Source organism: Acanthochromis polyacanthus, chromosome 15 (assembly GCF_021347895.1).
Source record: "Acanthochromis polyacanthus isolate Apoly-LR-REF ecotype Palm Island chromosome 15, KAUST_Apoly_ChrSc, whole genome shotgun sequence".
In the NCBI taxonomy this organism is placed as follows: domain Eukaryota; kingdom Metazoa; phylum Chordata; class Actinopteri; family Pomacentridae; genus Acanthochromis; species Acanthochromis polyacanthus.
The window spans coordinates 6,494,906-6,514,348 of record NC_067127.1 but is presented as its reverse complement, the minus strand read 5'-3'; the positions used below and the strand labels follow the sequence as shown (position 1 = coordinate 6,514,348).

The following is a 19,443-nucleotide window of genomic DNA, read 5'->3' as shown; positions in this document are numbered from 1 at the left end:
ATGATAGCTCATTTGAAAACAAAGTTTTGGATGTAGGGAAGTTAGCTTAGTGATTTTTTTTACATGTTTATGTGCTGATATCCTCACATCCTGCATCATTTTCACTGTAATCCCAGAAATCAAAAGTCCATGAGCTGTGACCAAAACATAAACAGAAAAGAACTGGAGCGCAGCTAATGCCGTTAAGTACAGCAAATTTCAAAGAACCTCATTGCTAAATAGGCCTGTGCCACCATCTATTCCTCTCTGTCGCCTCGTCTCCCTCCCCCTTCCTCTTTTCTCCCTGCTGTGCTTATCCGGCATGGATGAGGAGGAGCAGGAGGAGGTGGAGGATGAGGCTGACCGATTCTGGAGGATTCCTTTCTCATCCATCCATCCTGTCTCTCCCTGTCTCTCTCCACCCACCCGCATCCCCTCCAGCCAGAGTCATTCTGTGTTAGCATCAGTGTTTCCAGTAGAGCTGCAGGAAGGATGAGGGAAAGCGACACCCGCCCAAGTTCATCCCACTCCCTCTTATCCCTTATTCTCAATCCACGTACCTCTTCTAGCTTCCTCTCGGTTTTCTTTCTTTAAATCTCATATTGCTCTACAATTTCGGTGTGTGTCTCTGTGTGCACCCTATAGGTCATAGTGTGCTCTGCATTGGCAGCTCACTCTGATTGGCTCGCTCTGCTGTGTTTCGAGGCCACACGAGCTCACGGCGACAGATGGAGAAACAGGAGGAAGTAAGGTGTAGTAAGAAAACAGGCCAAATAGGTGTGAAAATAATAGGATGAAGAAAGACGAGTGACTCATATCCGAACATCTTATATGTCTTTATGTTTACTCTGTGCTTTTCTACGTCTCACACGCCCACTCCCTGCTGTCACTATGCATCACTTCTCATACAGGAGGTCAGTTATGTTATATAGAACACAGGCCTCAATATTTTGAATTAGCAGCAAACCATACCAAGTCCCCAGGGGTCAATGCATGTGTGTGTGTGTGTGTGTGTGTGTGTGTGTGTGTCCCTTCATTCCACAAACACTTTTGTCTGGCGTTTTAGGGCAGCAAATGAAGCGTGTCATTGATTTGCAGTGTCAGTTCCGGGTCTTGGCTTTAGCTGCAGTTTGATTGATAACGGAAATGTGTCTTTAGGTCTCCGGTGAAACTCTGCTTTATGTGAGCTCATTTGAATTTTGATTTCATCAGGGGAGACCAATTAAAAGTGGGTCTGAAAAGGTTATTAATAAAATGAATTTAATTGGGCACATAATGCTGGAAGAGCTTAATGGAATAGTTTGACATTTTTGGAAATAAGCTTATTTGCTTTGTTGCAGTGAGTTAGATGAGGAGATTAAAAATTAGCTGTAAAGCCAGAAGCCGATTAACTAGTTTAGCACAAAGACTGGAAATGGAGGGAAGCAGCTAGTCTGGCTGAAGACATGAAAACCCACCTAATAGCATCAATAACACTCACAAATTAACACACTGAATTCCCTCGTTTTTACAGGAGGACATATGCTGGTTTGTTTTTTGGCCGGGGACATTAACATCTTGCAGTCTCTGCTGGTTGCCAAGAAACTGTAAAACCACAAATTGTTGTTTTTTTATATCTGTTTTTGCACAGTTTAAGCAAATGAGCTACAGCTTGTTATTTAGTGAGCTTTAAATAGGCTTATTGGAGGGTTTTGTTGCCATTATTTGGTCAGTCCAAGGCCAGATATGTCCCACTGCTGCCAGCCTTCAGGCGAAAATAACCTAATTGGATGCTTTAGTTCATATTTGGTGAATATGCACAACAATCAAAATGCATTTTCCAAATGTAAAACAAATCCTTTAGAGACATCATTACAGAAGACATTTGCCAACATGCCTCGTTGTGAAAATGCAGTTTTTCTTAAAGACCCTCCAGATGGAGTTTAGACAGATGGATGAGAGCCAGGGGTGACAATAGGGTTTGGCTCTAATGAAAACTGGAGGTGGCGGTTGGTTGTGTCAGTCAGACATCGACGGAACTGACAGTTGACAACAGCCCAAAGAGGTGAAGTCTTATTTAGAGCTAGAAAAAAAAGACAGTTTCCATGCTAAGAAACTAAATTTTTGATATCCTGACAAGAAGAAAATGTTCATTAGATCCAGAAGTGAACTTAAATCTGAGAGAGAAATAAATGTAAACAATGCACAGTTTAGGGCCTGAGATGGAAAGCTTTCTACTTTCTACAAACACAGCATTTAAGAATAAAGCCTCTGGCAGTGTCCAGATATTCAGAGAACTGCAATAAATCAGTGAAAGTTTATATAATCTGAAATGCTATCACTGTAAAAGGAGCTGGATGTATGCAAACCCTGAGAGCATTTTCTGCCTTTGTCTCATTGTGCACGGTGCGACGAAAAAGAACAAGACACAATGAGCCAGACTCATCAGCTGCTGCGAGCATATTGTCCACTGGAGGAGAGCCAGGTATGGTGAGGTAGCAACCCAGTCACAGCTCTCCTCATTTACACCTTTCCTGCAGAGGCAAGCGGCCAATGCGAACAATATGTGATGCTGTAGAGTCTGCTGCTCTTTAAGCAGGGAGGCTACCGGGATGCTGAGTAAATGCATGGTTGGTTAGTGACAAAAAAGCCCATCACTTCTTTCCCCCTGCAATTTAGCTGTCCTTCACTGTCTCCATCTCTCACAATGGAACATGAAATTGAAATTAGTCATGCCGGGCGCTGAGAGTGATTGCCAGCTGTGCTATACATGTAATTATACTAAGTGGACAAAGACAGACTTTGATCTTTGCGATTCAATAGCTTTTCTTTAGCATTTTTTGTCAGGTAAAGTGTATTTGTTTCTGCAGAACCGAGACAGATTTACCCTCAGATGACTATTTTCTGAGATTTAATTATTACGATCTGTTTATCGTATGAGAAATTGTCAGCAGACACCATGACAAATGTTTTCTTAACATCCTTCCCACACAGTCCCACCTCAAGCTCCTCGTTTTCTTCTTCTTTTTTTTTTTAACATACCAGTATTTACATCCCATTCAGTGTTTTTCTGTTACATAAACACGAAGGCGGTCTGTGTTCTGCACTTCACAAAGCACCTGTGGAAATTAATGACAGAGAGGAGGAGAAAGTGAGTGAGTCACAAGCTGCCACAGAAAACATACTTCAGTGGCACCACCTGTTTTTGTTAAGGGCTCATTTGTGTTGGATGAGAGGCTCCCTCTGTCTCTGTGTGCCATCTGAACATTAATTCGTGGCCATAACCAGAGAGGCCTGCAGATGACGTTTGACACAATTAATGGAATTGTAAATAAAATGGAAAAACTGGATGCAGTTTCCTACCTCAGGCAAGAAGCAGCTTGAAACAGTGCAATCACAAATCTGACAATGGATTGTATATTACAAACAGAGCCATTCTAATAAGTAGATGGGAATTACTTTGAGCTCATGTTATATTAAATTTCGCGAAAGAATACCAGTAATTTTGTTTTGCTCTTGAATTTCTTTCTAACCATTTAATAGTCTGTTGCTGAGCTACCAGTCTCCATGCTCTATCAGACAGTATTCTTTTTAGTGGCAACACTGCCCCCCTGAGTTTTTCCAGTAATACTGCTTGTATTTTTGCTTTGCAGAGAGCAAAATTTAGCAGGAGACAAAGAGTTAAACCAAGGATAGTTTTAACGCAGACAAGAGTCTCTAATGTTGTTGAGCTGCCCTGTATTATCATATTAAACAAGAGATACTGTCAGAATTTAACAAACATGTGCCTCAGTGGTGATTTTGTTACTGAAATCTAATTTAAGCGGATCATTTTTCACATTTGAACTCAATTCCGGGCAAATAGTACAGGAAGAAAATGAACTATAAGACCTGGATAATGTTTGAAAAACAGTAAAAACAATGACAGGAAAAAGGGAAGAAGACAAATGGTGTTTTCACGGTCCAGCTGCGTGTTCAGCGGGACAGATGACAGCTTAAAATGAATTTGTTCTCATACATTATGTCTTCGCAAGAGTCTCCATCAGGCAAAGATTCATTTTGTTGGATTAGGCAGATGCTGGCATTGTGGCTTAGGCCTCATGTCGGCATGTATATCACCAGAACCATATGGCGCTGGGACTGTGTTGTCTCCCAACCTGCAGAGCGTGAATATGTTTGTGATTGTGGTTAACTGGGAGGCTTTTGAACAGAGAAAACTGAGATAAAGTGGTGTGTCGTTGAACAGTCATAAGCTTAAAATTGCTACTGTGATTTTATGGTATATTTCACAACACCACATCAAAAACTTTGGCCAAAGGAGAGACTTCAATATCTGTGCTCTGGTGCCGCCAACTTTTTTTTTTGGCTTCTAAAAGAAGAACAGTTACAAAATCATAGAGACAGTGACAGTCTGAATATCCTGATGGCTTATGAAAACTATGGACGCTGACAGTTCAGTGCGACGTGCAGAAACGAGAATCAAAAGGAGAATTTGTTTGCATACATTTAATACCTTCAGAATACCATTTGAATGCTTAAACATTTTTTTTGCCTGCTTGACAGTTTCTTCAAAATGTCTTCTGTTTATATCTGTACCACAATACAGTTAGAATAACAATACCATCAAAAGATGCAACAGTGAACAGAGCTTTGGCCACATGACAATGTTTATACACAAATTCTTCTCTGGAACTTTGTGCAGAATTGTACCTTTCTCACACAAAAACTAAAGGTCGTACAGGATGAAAAAGTTGTACAATGAGTTTGTGTAATACATTGTTTCCTTAGTGGTTTACATTTAGTATAAATGTACCATTTGATTGCAGTACAAAGATTCCTTCAAATAAATCCCTTTGGGAACAACAATAGGAACAATACAACAAAGACATCATTGTGAAACTATTCTATGAAGGGCAAAGACTAGACAAGCTGGCAGTAAACTTTTTGACTTGGTGAATCCCTTCACTGATCCGTAATCAAGCTGCAATAACATGAATCAATAATTTCTTTTAAACAACATTCACTTTGATAAGACAAGAACCTCTACTGCCCTCTGAGCAAATGCTTCCAAACAAGGCAAAGGATGAAAAAACAAATGTCTCCTCGGCAGGAACACGAGTCACAGCACTGGGAGAATCAGTGCTCAACAGCTTCAATGTAGTACCATGATGAGTGGGGGCGAACCGGCCCCGGTTTCCTCTCAGAATAAAGAATCCTTCTCTATATTAGCATCATTCCTCTTACATTAAGACCTTACTGGAAGAAAAAAAAAAATACCTGGTCGGCTTCAGCAACCATGTCAGAATATTACTTAGTGTTACTAACTTGACAACCACATTGAAAATGGCTCAAATCAGATGCGATGGAGGCTGGAAAAGTGGTTAAAAGTGACAAACAACAAATCACGTTAAAGGGAATCATTGTGAATCTAAGATCTCTGTTTGAGATTATGTGAGAGCTGCTTTCTTTTTCTGTCTTGATTAAATTTGCTGAAATAAATGTTCACGCACTTGGCAGTGAATCTCTCAGTGTCCTCCACATACTTTATAGATTTTATACACTGTACTCTCATTTAAACCAAGATAAGTCTCAGTATTTACTGAACTGCAAATATGAACACACAAAAAAGAAATAAAAAATACAAAGAGGCACTTAATTGCACTTGGAAGAATGCTCAGGACATTGGACGATGGATCGGCTTGTGGTCTAAATCCTCAGAAATATTTTAAGAATATCACACAAAAAAAACGCTTGAGTTATCCAAAGTTAATGAACTGCTGGATGAGGATGTTTTCCCTTTTTAAAACATATGACTGAACAGAATATGGGAGTGCAGAACAAACAAGCTCTGATGATAAATTCTGCTGCGGCATGCATAATCCTGGTACTTTATTAAACACTGCTTAACCAGGTTTTAGGGATATTGGATCGCATGACTGATAGCAGAAAAATCCAGATTTTGTTTTCATCTTAAATCTCACAGTCCTTCTGGTGACTTTGGTTCCTTACTTGTGTCTCACAGAAATGCTCATATGAAACCTACTTGGCTGTGAACATACTTCATTTGTGTGTTGCACCTCGTATCTGGAGAGTAAGGTCAGAGCAAAATATTAGTGTTCTTAACAAAACTTCTCCCCGCTGAAAAAGTAGTTATGTACATTGGCACTTTTCGCTACAAAGGCACGGCCTTGTTGTGTTATGAGGTTTTTTCTTTGCTCTGAATGGAACAGCCAGTTAATAGGAAGACAAAAAATGGCGTACAGTTGTGGCATCTCAAGCTCCAGATACATGCAAGAGCGTTTTGGGAGATCTGAGGCACATGGAAGGGCCACAGGGAGGCCCTCACTGACAAACAACAGATGAGACAAAAGATCACAAATGATAAACATATTCAAATTCATATTCAAACTAGTAAAACATGGTAGCTACAAAAACTTGACAACTGGTAGCTATGACGTAGAAGTGAATCTCGTCACGATGGCACAAAAGAATAATGAAAGAAACTAACCAAATATGTGTATCTAACATATTTTCCCTTAGATTTGGGATGTAGTTGAGTTGTAAATGGTAGCTTGGTAAATGGAGTGCTCCGAATGGTGGAACCCCACGGCACCAAATCCCAAGGCCTGAACTCAGATCTTAAACCCTGCATGTTTATGTTTGCAATAGAAACTGCATGTGATGTTCTGGTTGGATGTACTCTGTTAATGCCACCGTTTGTTGTTGACGTATTTTGTTGTTGTCACAACCACAGAAAGACGCCCGTTGACACAATCAGAGAGAGGCCTATGAAGCTTAACCTAACTGCCTCACGTCTCCGCTGCTGTCTAATGGCACAGCCATGTCATGGCTCCACAGATTAAGGGGCAGGAAAAAAAAGTAAAAGATACTAGTAAACTAATTACAAAAATCATAGAAACTCATTTATGAACATATAAAAAATACATATGTAAACTGATTACCAATAAACATTCCACTCATTCGCCTAAAATGGTAATAAAAACTAAAAATAAAATCATAATGCATAATGAGTACAATTTTTTTCCTCGTTTTGTCTAGAAATACACAGACAAACTACTGTTGAACACTGACCTCGGAGGAATGTCCACCAATCGAAACACTGATGGCAGCTGAAAGGTCAAAGGCCACAATGATACTTTCCTTTGGTATAATGTGTTAAAGTTGATCCAGTCACCACTTGACGTGTGCCGACTTGTTTTTGCACTTCATTTGTTGGCGCCATAATCTCACTGGCTAAGTGCTTCCTTTTGGTTTTGGTACAAAATGCATCTGTGCTTTTCGTCAATAAAAAAAAAAAAAAAATGCATAGTTATTATTATTTCAATCTAAGGAATAAGGCTCTCACAGGCAAAAATCTAGTATTAAAGTGCATGTCACTGATACAACAGCATAATGCAAATGCAGGTAGTATCAATGGGTAAAATGATTGTACTAATCATTCTGCCTGTTCCCTTGAACAAAAAAGTGGACAGAAATACTGGACAGTACCCTTTTTTCAAAACCATAACATCACCCTTCATACAGAAATGCTCCATATAGACTTGATGGGCCTATAAGGAGTGAACACTGAACCTCATGGATATTCTTTTTATAACTATTGGCACTTCATGTAAAACTATGGCTTTTTTAAACATATACATATTTATATTATATGGCAACATTGTGAACAGTCTTAATTCAGCTGAAGTTGGAAAGGGTGAACAACCGCTGAAACCTGGGCATCGCTGAGAGACGCTGGAGGCTCGTCTCCCATCATGGACGGCTTTAGGGATTTGGTCCGAGGGCACCTACCATCGCCCGCTCACACTGGCCATGTCGGCGTGAAACTGACGGGAGAGGCGGCCGCTCGCTCCCCCTTCCAGGAACGAGGACCTGATGGGTGGCTCAAATAGCTTCCTCCGGTTCTTGTTTAGTTCTATGGGGAGAGAAAAAAAGGACCACAAAACATCAGCAACAGGAAAGGTGACACAAACATGGTTTTTAATGCGGGAAACATCTCCTCATGCCGGTATGGGGATTTCAGCAAATCAAAGTAAAGAAATAAATACAAGCAGAGTGTGTTAACATTTCTTTTTAGTGCCATTGATCGACAATGACAAGAAAATTGGATTCAAATCAGTAAAGAATTGCTCAGATCAACAAAAGCCCTCTTTGTGTCCATCTGGTTTTACACAGCACAGTTTGGACAAAATGCTTTCATAAAAATGTCAGAGGAACACCCTGGCATCTCGGAGTTATTCATATGATAGCCGTGCTCTTCTGCTGCCAGCATAAACCTTCAGTTTGATTACTGGAGACAGAAAACTCACTCCAGCAGCTCTTTTTACTGGCAGACTGGCAGGAAGCTAAAACCTGCATTGCCTTGACTGGTATTCCATCTTCTTATGAGGCAGAAATGCAGAAAGACAAAGAGACAGACAGAGTCGTGCATATTCCTGTTTCGTAGCCGTTGAGTCAGTCTGGGGAGATGAAAGTTGACCTGCTCTTGGCTGAGGCAACAGGCAGCAAAAACCAATTCTGGCTTTGGATCACTCTACTTCCTTAATAATCAGAGCTCTGGCTTCGACATTTCCCCTCGTTGCGCTCGCTGTCAACCCCGGCTCTGGTCGGAGTTTTCTGAACTCAACATTTACAGAATACCCATGACAGGAAGCTCATGATCCCAGCACGAGCGTGATTAACTTACGCAGCCTAACAACTCCAGCAATTACAATGTCCAAAGAATGATGCCAGTAATGAAGTGTGACACCCACCACATTCACATTAGATGGAGTGCAACAACAGGGGCAGAGCCTACATCAGCATCAGAGAGGCAGCTGGAGCAGCTGGTGAAATAACAATGCACTCATCAGAGAAGAATTCGCCTTAATCCGATTTACTGCTGCTGGTGGAAAGTACAGCAACATGTTTTCATATATCGCTTCAAGATAAATTAGTTAAAATACTACTGTCGTGAACTTGGTGACTACAGTCTGTCACTAATGAGAAACATCTATTAGGTTTTAAATCCAGAAGTTTAAAGTAGAGATGACCTTTGTTGGTAGGAGGACACTTTTAGTCTGCTGCACAGCTGGGCTCCACTCACACAGACAAAATAATACACACACAATAAAACACACATGTGAACTTGTGCTCACTGCCGTCAGCAGGGCGAGACTTCAGCTGCTATTTCTGATTATCTGCGTGGTAAAGGACCAACTTGGGACAGAGGTGGTAACAATGAGTTTCTCTGTATTGGATAAGTCTTTGTGTAAAACTTTTGGTCAATTTCAGCTTTACTGCACAGCTGATAGCACAGAATAAACAATAAGATATGAAACGCACATCAAAGTGCTTGCTATTTTTCATTTGTACCTGAGATAGCGAGCAGCATTTTCCTGCGGGCACCAAAGGTAGTGATTCCCAGCTCCTTCAGGTCCTGGTCTGTTAGTGTCAGGAATGTCTGGAGGTCAATCTGAAAGCAACAAGTTCATTAATTTGTACTTATAGAAGACTTTCTACCAGAAATACACATAATCACATCGTATTGTGAAGAATTAAAATACAAAACACTATGATGGAACCTTTCAGAACAACAGCTTCTACTTAAATATCAATTTTTCCAACAAACATGCTGCAATATAAGTTAATCTGGAATAGTGCCACACGCCACTCCAATACATATTCATGTAAAAAGCACAGAAGCAAAATGTGGTGAACCTCTTCCTTCACCTTTCCCCTACATCCATCTATTATCTCCTATTACATATGAAATACGGAAATTGCATTAAAAAGACACTGGAATGCAATTAATTGCACTGAAGAAATGTAAGTATTAATGTACTTTAGAGGCCAGAGGGAGAAGAAAAATGCCCAAACATCCCAATAATACAGAGACTTTTTTATTTGCAACTAATGGCTTCAGTTTCAGTTCCCCGTTGGTTTCACCTATTACTTTACCGGTTAGCATCTAGCACAGCTGTGTACTGTGCTAACATTGTTCATATGAAAAATGCTAACATACTGAGGAATTTGCATGCTGAATATAATTTTATATTTTTATAAATAGCAGGCTAGCATTTTCTTAAAAACAAAGTACAGTAGAGGCCGAGAGCAATGCCAGTAGTTTTTCAGATGTTAAAAAATAATCATTCTGACCACATGATTGCACTAGAGGAAAAAATAATTCACTGAAGACATTATTTATCCTCTGGGGACCATGAATATGACATCTACTAGTTATTGGGATGCTCAGAGTGGGGAAGTGGCCTACCATCATTGGCTTACCTACAGCCACATCACTTGCATGGATAAAAGTGGAAATTTTGCTCTTCTACAGTCCAACAGCATGAGTAGAAATCACAAAACCCAAAGGAGCTGCTTCACAGTCTGTTCTACCTCTTGTTGCTGGAAGACGTCTGTGTACTTCCCCAATCCCAGCTTGCTGAAGAGCTCTGGCAGGTCTGAGCCTTTCAGAGACGAGTTCAGACTGCAGCCGTTGCTGCCAGTTACTGAGGAGATGGAATCCATGTAGTTGCTGCTGCTGAGGTAATGCTCTGCAGCTACCCAGCAAAGGATTAAAGCAAAAAAAAGAACAGAAAGCACAAAATCATATGATGTAAGCGAAAAAGCAGCAAAAATTCACTCATGTCTGAGCCATTACTGACGCAAGAGACATACAAAGGCAGAATATTCAGCTTAAAATGATCACACAGTTGGAAATACAAAGACAGAATTGAACATGCTTCAAACATACAGTGTTGAGACAAATATAGGCCCTGTGTTGAGAAAAGCTAGATTGGTTTAGCAGGTAGCTTCAGTAGAAGCTAGCTCAAGTGCCACTCATGAACCTAGAAATGATTAAATAAGTGATTACATTAACCACGAAACGCACAGATGCACACACGGACTTAAACTGAGGGAAGCAGTTTGAGTGTTCACACTGAAACGCTCAGAAAAATTCACTTTGTCTCAAAGAAAGCCATTTCATCTGTCCTTTCTTATCTCATTACTACAGTGTGCGTCCAAGACAAAAAGTGACAACGTGACCTTTTCATCTTAATTTATTAGGTCCTTCAATCAGTGCCAAAAATGTAAAGTGCTTGTAACTCTCAGAAATACTCTTTACGGACCAGATTTGTTCTGCTTCCTCTTCGGGCTGCTGACGGCAGAGGGGAACTCGGCGTGGCTTGGCAGACCATTACCAGTGCCGTTCCTCTCTCGCCAGTTGTCAGAGTCGCTGCCGTTCCCGACGCCTTCCCGGCTGCTGGATCGTGACAGGGACAGTGGGGAACCCTGAGAGAGAATATAACGAGAAAAACATTCAGGGAAACCATTCTGAATGAAATAACTGCTGAGTGTAGAGGGACTAAAGGGCATCCCAAAATACAGTCCAAAAACATCCATCTACTACTGTATACAGTAGAGGAAATGAAGTCTTTAACGATATGTTCAAAAGCTTGGGGTCACTTAAAAATGTCCTCATTTTTGAAAGAAAATCTTTTTTTTTCTCCAGTGAAGACAACATCAAATTAATCAGAAACACAGTCTAGACATTGCTAATGTGGTAAATGACTATTCTACCTGGAAACGGTTGATTTTTAATGGAACATCTCCATAGGGGTACAGAGGAACATTTCCAGCAACCATCACTCCTCTGTTCTAATGCTACATTGTGTTAGCTAATGGTATTGAAAGGCTCATTGATTATTAGAAAACTCTTGTGCAATTATGTTAGAATATGAATAAAAGTGTGAGTTCCACGTAAAACACAACGTTGTCTGCGTGACCCCTAACTTTTGAACAGTAGTGTACATATAATCACAGAGAACGCAACAGATGCCTTATAAATCTGACCTCATACGTGGTGCTCATGCTGGGTTTGTATGAAACATGATTGGCTCTCCGCAGCTCCTTGATGGTCTCGGCTGGCATCGACTTTGAGAAGCCCAGACCGCTCCAGGTGTTGGTGGGGGTCCGCACCTCCGTCACCACAGGCTTCTTCAACATAGCTGTGTGATGCGAACATAAACGGAGATAACGTCAAATAATTCCGATAAATAGCTCGACGTTTTTATAGTTTAAAGAGGAAAAGGAGTCCTCTTTCAAAGACACTCGTTCAGTGGATGCATAAATGTTGATGAACCTTCTGGCGGTTGTGACCTTTAATTTATGCGGCTGTCTGTCTTCACACAGGGCTAAATTATGGGCTACATCCTGGTAATGATACTGTAGTATTTCATGAGACACAAATGGCAACTCACCTTTGGTTGCCAACAGCTTTTTCTGTTCATAGTCAAAAGCCTGAAAGAAAAAAAAAAAAAAAACAGCAGATGGTTTTATGTCTTTACTAGTTAATACCAACGAAAGTCTTCATTTTGTGTGTTTAATGTGTGTGTACCTGCATGTTGGCGAAGGAGGTCTGCGGCGCCAGCCTGATCCTCTCCCTCTCGTTCTGCTGTGCTGCCCTTTCGGCCGCCCGCTCGCTGCCCGGCGCCCTCTTGTCCGCCACAGGGCTGTCTGACGAGCTGGACTCGGCGTCCGACAGGAGACAGTCGGAGCTGTTAAAATTACACAGAGGTTGTAACACGAGAGAGGAAAACAAGCTCCGAATGATATAAAAAGCAGAGAACCGCGAGTCATTGCTCAACTTTCCTTCCATCTCATCATCTCCTCAAATTATCACTCCGGCTGTTAATGTTCCAGGCTCATCAGATTTGAGCAGGTACAAGATTCAGCTGGATATTGTAATAATAATAAAAACCCCGTCTGAGGTGAGAATGTGTAACACAGTCCATATGGCAGACAATATTTAAACTCCCAAATCTCCATATGGGGCACATTATGCATCACATCTAAAAATAAAACTCTGTAGGCTTTGGTTTGATTCCACAAAACGCAATTTCATCCCAGTGTTTCTGCACTTTCTAGTCTATGAATAAAGACATTAATGGAGGACTGCCAGCCAGCATGAGCTGTAAATGGTTTCTGAAAGAACAGTAAACAGTAACGAGGGGAGCTGTAAATGACCCCTGGAATCAAACATACTGTAGATGGGAGTTCTTGGTGCCCTGCAGGAGCTCCACGGCCTGTCGTTTCCCTGATGACGTTTTGCATGAAGCCAGCATCTGTTTCAGATCGCTCCCGTTAGCCGAGTGAGAGGGGCTTCTGGGCATGCCCACTTCTACGAATGTGTCAGAGCCTGAAGGAAACAAACACAAGCAGATTTTAATTGTGCTGTGAAACAAAATGACAACTGCAGCTGCAATGCTTCACGCTGCATCCCATTTATGTGCCACACACAACAGTGTCTGGGTCAGTCAGCGTAAATGAGAGCTTGTGTATAAGTGCGCTTGCATCAAAGACCGACAAGTCTCCTCAGATTCTGGATTAATTAAAAACACAGCAGCTGAGATAACAGTGGTTTTCATCTGCTTCTAACCATACAAGAACCTGCTCTGTGTAACAGGATGTGCACATGTGTGGGTGTGCATGGGTATAATCAAGAGTATGTGAATATACATGGACCGTATAGAGTAAAATAATATGATTTTAGTCAATCTAATGAAGCTCTCAGGAGTTTAATGTTTAAACAATTCCCCAGGACTCCTTCAATTCACACTGCAGAGTCAGGCCTGGATGGAGCGAGCCAGTCCAAACACATTCTGGGACACAGGAGGAGGTAAAGGGAGGGAGAGGAAAACTTACCAGGACGCACCACATCGGGGGAGGACCGGCTTAGAAAACAGCGGGGAAAAACGAGACGCGTGAGAGTGAAGGTTTGTGGGGAAAACCGCGAGTGTAACACACAAGAGGAAATGAGGGCCTTTCTAAACCGCCAGGAGACCAGCAGTTAATCTGTCTCCGTTCCAATAAACGTAGTCGGAGGGAGTATGAGGTGAGGAGGACAGTATGGAGGAATAGAAAGCAGCTCACTCAAGGCATTTTCCTCAATGTGGGTTTTTGGGGTTACATAAATCCTGAATTGTACATTTATGTTAAGTCTGCAAGGCTGAGGTCCAGCAAACCGGAGTCGAAAATGTTAACCTTAAAAATGTAGTCTCTCCAAGGTTACAACAACACAAAGCATAAGGTTGTGTGGTGTGTTTAATATAAATGAATCACAAGAGGTAAGGTTTCTGCAAATAAGTACACTTCTTTGAAGGACTTCTTATTTTGGCAAAGGACACAATTTTTTAACGTACATGTTTATAGCTATGTGGGTCATTAAAGTATTATTTGATCCTTAAACAAAGACCGTCTCACAAATCATTTGACCTACTAACTCTCTGAACCCCAAAACCTGCTGGCTGGTTTTAAAGGTGTGTTATTTTAATGTAGAATTTCAAAATTACAACATTTACCAGAGCTAGAAACTGCAAATACAGCAGGAATTGTCAGATGTTAAACTTTCCAACAGTTCATGAACTTATGTATAGCTTTAAAACTAAACTTAGATTTGGGATATTTCATCAAAATCCCTATATTCTACACATCTCATTTGAAAATGTATCATAAATTAAAAGTTTGTTCTGACCAAATTCTGTGAAAAACAAAAAATTCTGAGCTTCTCAGTGCAACCAAGAAGACATGTTTGAATCAGCTGCACCTAACAGTAACTTCACAAAAATTCAGGGACTTTTCAGCTGTACTTGGCTGACCTGCAGGCTGAGTTTACAGAGAGCAGAGAGAAGACATGTATGGAAATGAATTAGAAAATGCAAGGAGCGAAGTCTGTAGACACACTGCTTGCTTTCCAGTATAGACAACACCTGTGGTAAATGTCTACACTGATTCCAGGATATTCCATTTTTTTTAACAATGAATAATAAAAGAAATTCAACTTTTGTTTTTTGCTGTTTATGATTTATAGAATTTCGAACGTGTTATGCTGCAGAAAGGACATTTTCATGCTGTTTTTGTGCCGTTTCCATTGAGGTGCAGGGCTAAACAGTTTGGTGAAAGATGACCCCACAGAAGTAAAAAAACATCTAAAAATTGCTTGGGGGTCAGAGATGAAAAACACACAAACGACATAAGGTAGTGACGAGGACATGTTTCTGTTTGAGGAATACCTTCATCTGGGCTGGACTTGCTCGACAGCGGCTCTGATGGATTGTGTCCGCTGGCCTCCTGGACCGAGTCGCATGGAGCCGGACTCAAAACGGTTTCTGCAAGCGACGCTGTTGCTAGTCTTCCATAGACTGAGCCAGGGTGCTAAACAAGCAGACAAACACAAACACACATTGGCATACATACAGCGATGTCACCTATAAAACGGCTCCCAAGTGTGCCCTTAGCAGGCTTGATATCCTTCATCGCTCAGGTATCCGTCTTGCTACCAGTGTACCTCCCTTCACCCACCATTATGGCCTTAACAAATTGGTAGGCTGGCCTTCTCTTTACACCAGACGACTCCAACACTGGCTTTTACTCATCTACAAGACCCTATCAGGGACACCTCAATACCTCGCCAACCTCCTACACCCCTCCCATAACAGCTACCACTTTATTTCATAACACTCTCTGTCCCCAAGGTTCACACTGTTTTTGACCAGGATTCCTTTGGTTTTGCTGCAGCAATCGACTAGAATTCCCTCCAAAAATCTCTGAAACTGTCATCTCTTCCATCACCTTACATATTTAAAGAGAAGCTGCAGCAGACCCTAGCTGACCACTGGATATGTTGACTGTTTTCATTGAATTGCTAGCAATAATTTAGGCTGTTTTTCATCTGTGTTGAACACTTGTGTATCCTTTTTTGTATATGTATTGTTTATTTGTTGTCTTTCTTCCTGCTGGGGCTTCTTGCCAGGTCATAGTTTCCCTCGGTATTAATAATTATCCATCTATCCATCCATCCATCTCCTTCTAAATGAGAAATTGTTCTCTTACCTGGTAAAATAAAGAATAAAAAACAAAACAAAAAGCATGCAAGACAAAAAAATTTACTAAACAAAAACTTCAACTTGTAATACAGCCTGCAGAATAAAAACGAGGCCAACCTTGACATGTCCATTAAGAGTGCAGTCAGGAACCCCGTTGGGCTGTTTGTCGATGGGCGCGAGGCCCGGCGGAGGCGACGGTGTGGACTGAGTGTAACCCTGCAGCAGGATGCTGCTCAGTGTGGCCTGAGTGGCGGGATGCAGCATGAGCTGAGATGAGAAGCCTGAAACAAAAGAATGTAGGAGCAGCATTTTTCAAAACTTGAATGATTCATAAGGGAAATGTTCCTCTGAAGGCCTCCTGTCTGTTGATACATCTCTGTTGGTTCAAAAAATAACTGAAACAAAGGATCAAGAGATCAGCAGTTCCCTGTGAAGGAAAAAGACATTCAAACAACTGACACAGAAAGTTCACTCACATGTTCAGTGTGTTTTCTATGATGTATGGTATAATGTCTTCAATGAAAAAGTGTATTAGGGTTGCCGTGCGCAAGTAAAGTAATGAAAGTATTAAATTACTGAGCCAGGAGAAGGTGGTACAAGTATGAGAAAAACGCAAACGCAAAATTAAATTGAAGTTGTAAATTTATGAAAAAAAACTCTCCAATAGTCTCAAAAAACTTTGACTTGGTAAAACTTAATTTTGCAAGGTCGGGAGAAGCTTGTCACACCACAGAAGCTGCTGCTTGTTGTGTTTTTTGTCTGTAGTCAATTATCTAATGAAATTAAATTGGATTTATCAATAAAGAAATACTCGTGACTTTAGAATTAACGTTGTCACAAGCATCCAGACTCTGAAGAGACATCGTAGTGAATTTGGTCTATTAAGAGGAGAGCAACATACTGACTTCAATGACACTACAGCTTTTGTGCATCAGGAAAAACAACACAATGGACAGAAGTGAGGCTAACAGTGGTTAAATGTATGGTCAGATAAAGCGGGATTTGTGATACAGTCAGAAACAATACGACAGAACATCAGATTTATCGATACTCCAGATGGGGAGTGTCGATAACGGCAGCCTCTTTGGCTCCAGCATTCCAACATTTAAGGGCCTATAGCTCCTTGGAACATGGACTCCGGTGACAAACTGAAGAAAGTTTGTTTGGAATAGTGACTAATAGATGTATCGATGGGGTAGATAGATTGATCCAACCATGCAAAGTGAAACAATGTGGTTCCGTGATTAAAACAAAATGTAATTAAAACAACAACAACAAAAAAAAATGACAAAAAAGACTTTTCCTGTTTTCATCTCATAAATTTGTGACTTTTCTGTAAGAAAACTTCAATGTTTTTTCACACAAATTTTTGATGTAATAATCGCACAAAACATTCAGGTTTTTCTCATTTCAATTAGTGCTTATACACATTACATAAGTGTAAATTTGAGTTTTTTTCCTTCAAATATTACCTCCACGCCTCAGTTTTTCCATTTCATTTTTTTATTTATTTGGACGGGACAGTGCATATTAATGAACACACAATCTCATAATAGTTTACACAAGGTTGCAGTAAATACAAACCTTTACTAGATAATGCATTCTGTGCAAAGGAAGACTTTCTAAATTTGACTTCAGTCACCCCTAGTGGCTGACCTTGTACTACTAATAACATTTTTCTTTTTGATAAAATCCCCCTGGGGTGGTGGGGCCATCCCATTCACAGACTTATAGATTAAACAAGCATTTGTAAATGATTAGAAACTCTCAAAGCTTAGAAATCGATATTTGCACAATGATGAAATGACTGCCGCTTTTTGTCAAACACCTTAATGGATTTTTTATAAAGCTGTTTCTTATCCTACAATTCGTATTTATTGGGCTTCACTCTATACCATAATATTTAAGGTCTTGCACTTGCTGTGTAAAGTGCCTTGAGATTATATTGGTGCTACATGAATAAAACTGAACTAAAACGCCCGTCATACTTCACAGTATAACAGTAGATTAAAAAGTAATTCTTCTAAATTGAAATACTGGTCTAAAAGTGGCGATACCAACAATGCTGTTTACGAACCTTGGGTGCTGGTGAGCGAACTGGGCCAGAGGGAGGGTGACGGTGTGGGAGTGCTGGGGCTCGGTGTCTGCAGGGGGCTCATGGAGGAGTTTAAGCTGTTCAGAACAGCATTTGGGGCGGCAGAGTTGGGGAGGGAGTGGGGTGCCGTCGCACCCAGGAAACCTGAGGAGAACAGAAAGAAACGAGGACAGAATGGAGACGAACAGATCAGCGGTGGTCCTGTCAGAGCTCAGAGCCATTTTTCAAGCTAATCACATGTTACACTAAGGCTTCAGAAAATAATCTTGGTCTTCCAGCTATTTAACCGGAATTCCATCAAAGTGCCATCAGCCAGACAGCAAGTGAGAGCAAGAATTTCTTACATGTCTACAAGGTCACGGATGCAAAAGTATATATCTAGTGTGTCCTCATACCCAATAAAACCATGTTATTGAGAGCACTGACAATGTGGTGCTTGGTGTCTTAACCCAAACGCAGCGTATGAAAACAGAAAGAAGCAGGTCTGTGGCTTTAACAAAGGGCTAGTTTGGCTCCAGGAATAAGGCCAGGGATTTTTCTGGCAGACTGGCCTGTAATCTGAGGAAGAGAAGCATGTAGCAATTACTAAAGGCCAGGATGTGGCCGTCCACAGCTTCACCCCCAGGCCCCTGGGTTTAAATGAGACGGCAAAAGAAAAGAAGTTTCTACTGTAGTGGGACTTCATTGCACATTGGGGATTTTCGTTGTGACCAATATTTAAAGTCCATCTCATTTGCTGGGGACAAAAGGACCCACTTTTGTCCCCAGGAAATGAGGGGAAAAAAGGGATTTTTACACAGATGCTGATCAAAAACAGACGAAATATGAAAAATATGTGTGCATGACTTCCAAAATGAAAACAAAAAAAATCTCCTGGCTGCAGAAAAACACATTGATCTTCTTCTAATCAGGATTTCGTTAGCATTTCATTGCATAGTGTGTTTATCTTAAACTTCTAATACAGACAAACTGTGTTGGATCCAACGCCAGCACATGCTTTATCTATTAGCTCTTTCTTGTCAGCTTATCTATCCGCATTTCCTTTTGCTTTTGATGCATTACTCATGTCCTAATTCCTGTTTTTTTAAACAGTCTGAAACCTGAAAAGGCTTTCATATGAATGCAAAAAGCAGATAACCGGGCTAAATATTTGTCAGGCAATACTTCACTCGTGCTCGTACTGCGATCAATTAAAAGTCACCCCTGCAAAAACAAAAAGCTGCTGGCGTCTGTTTCAAAGTGAACTCCACGTTGAGGTCAGGCAAACAAACTCCTATGCAATTAGAACCGTTTATCATCCAGTGATTTAGAAGCTCAAGATTCACAGAAAGAACTACATTTGTATCAAGGTTATTTTCCGATTCCGATTACGGTGGGGTCAGATCTGCATACAGCTCCGACTGTAAAGTGCATATAGAGACGTCATGACTCACCGGCTGTGATTCATGTGAATGAAAATCATTTGCGCTCAGTGATTCAGCAAAACCAGGAGATGGTAAGCTT

General features: G+C 40.9%; 1 protein-coding gene across 2 annotated transcripts in view; it reads right to left on the bottom strand.

The window, feature by feature from the left end:
* Window positions 1-4,449: 4,449 nt before the first annotated feature.
* LOC110954071 (protein bicaudal C homolog 1) overlaps window positions 4,450-19,443 on the bottom strand; it is a 66,789-nt gene continuing 51,795 nt past the window's right edge. The window contains exons 11-21 of one of the 2 annotated variants that reach the window (XM_022198370.2): window positions 17,923-18,084; window positions 15,963-16,126; window positions 15,033-15,174; window positions 13,006-13,159; window positions 12,359-12,518; window positions 12,222-12,261; window positions 11,815-11,969; window positions 11,091-11,253; window positions 10,357-10,520; window positions 9,334-9,433; window positions 4,450-7,894 (exon numbers count right to left, since the gene is read on the bottom strand). In XM_022198370.2, the coding sequence (XP_022054062.1) occupies window positions 7,767-7,894; window positions 9,334-9,433; window positions 10,357-10,520; window positions 11,091-11,253; window positions 11,815-11,969; window positions 12,222-12,261; window positions 12,359-12,518; window positions 13,006-13,159; window positions 15,033-15,174; window positions 15,963-16,126; window positions 17,923-18,084 (1,532 nt within the window). In that variant the 3' untranslated portion in view covers window positions 4,450-7,766. The remainder of the gene's footprint in view (window positions 7,895-9,333; window positions 9,434-10,356; window positions 10,521-11,090; window positions 11,254-11,814; window positions 11,970-12,221; window positions 12,262-12,358; window positions 12,519-13,005; window positions 13,160-15,032; window positions 15,175-15,962; window positions 16,127-17,922; window positions 18,085-19,443) is intronic. The other variant, XM_051959737.1, reaches the window with a different exon arrangement.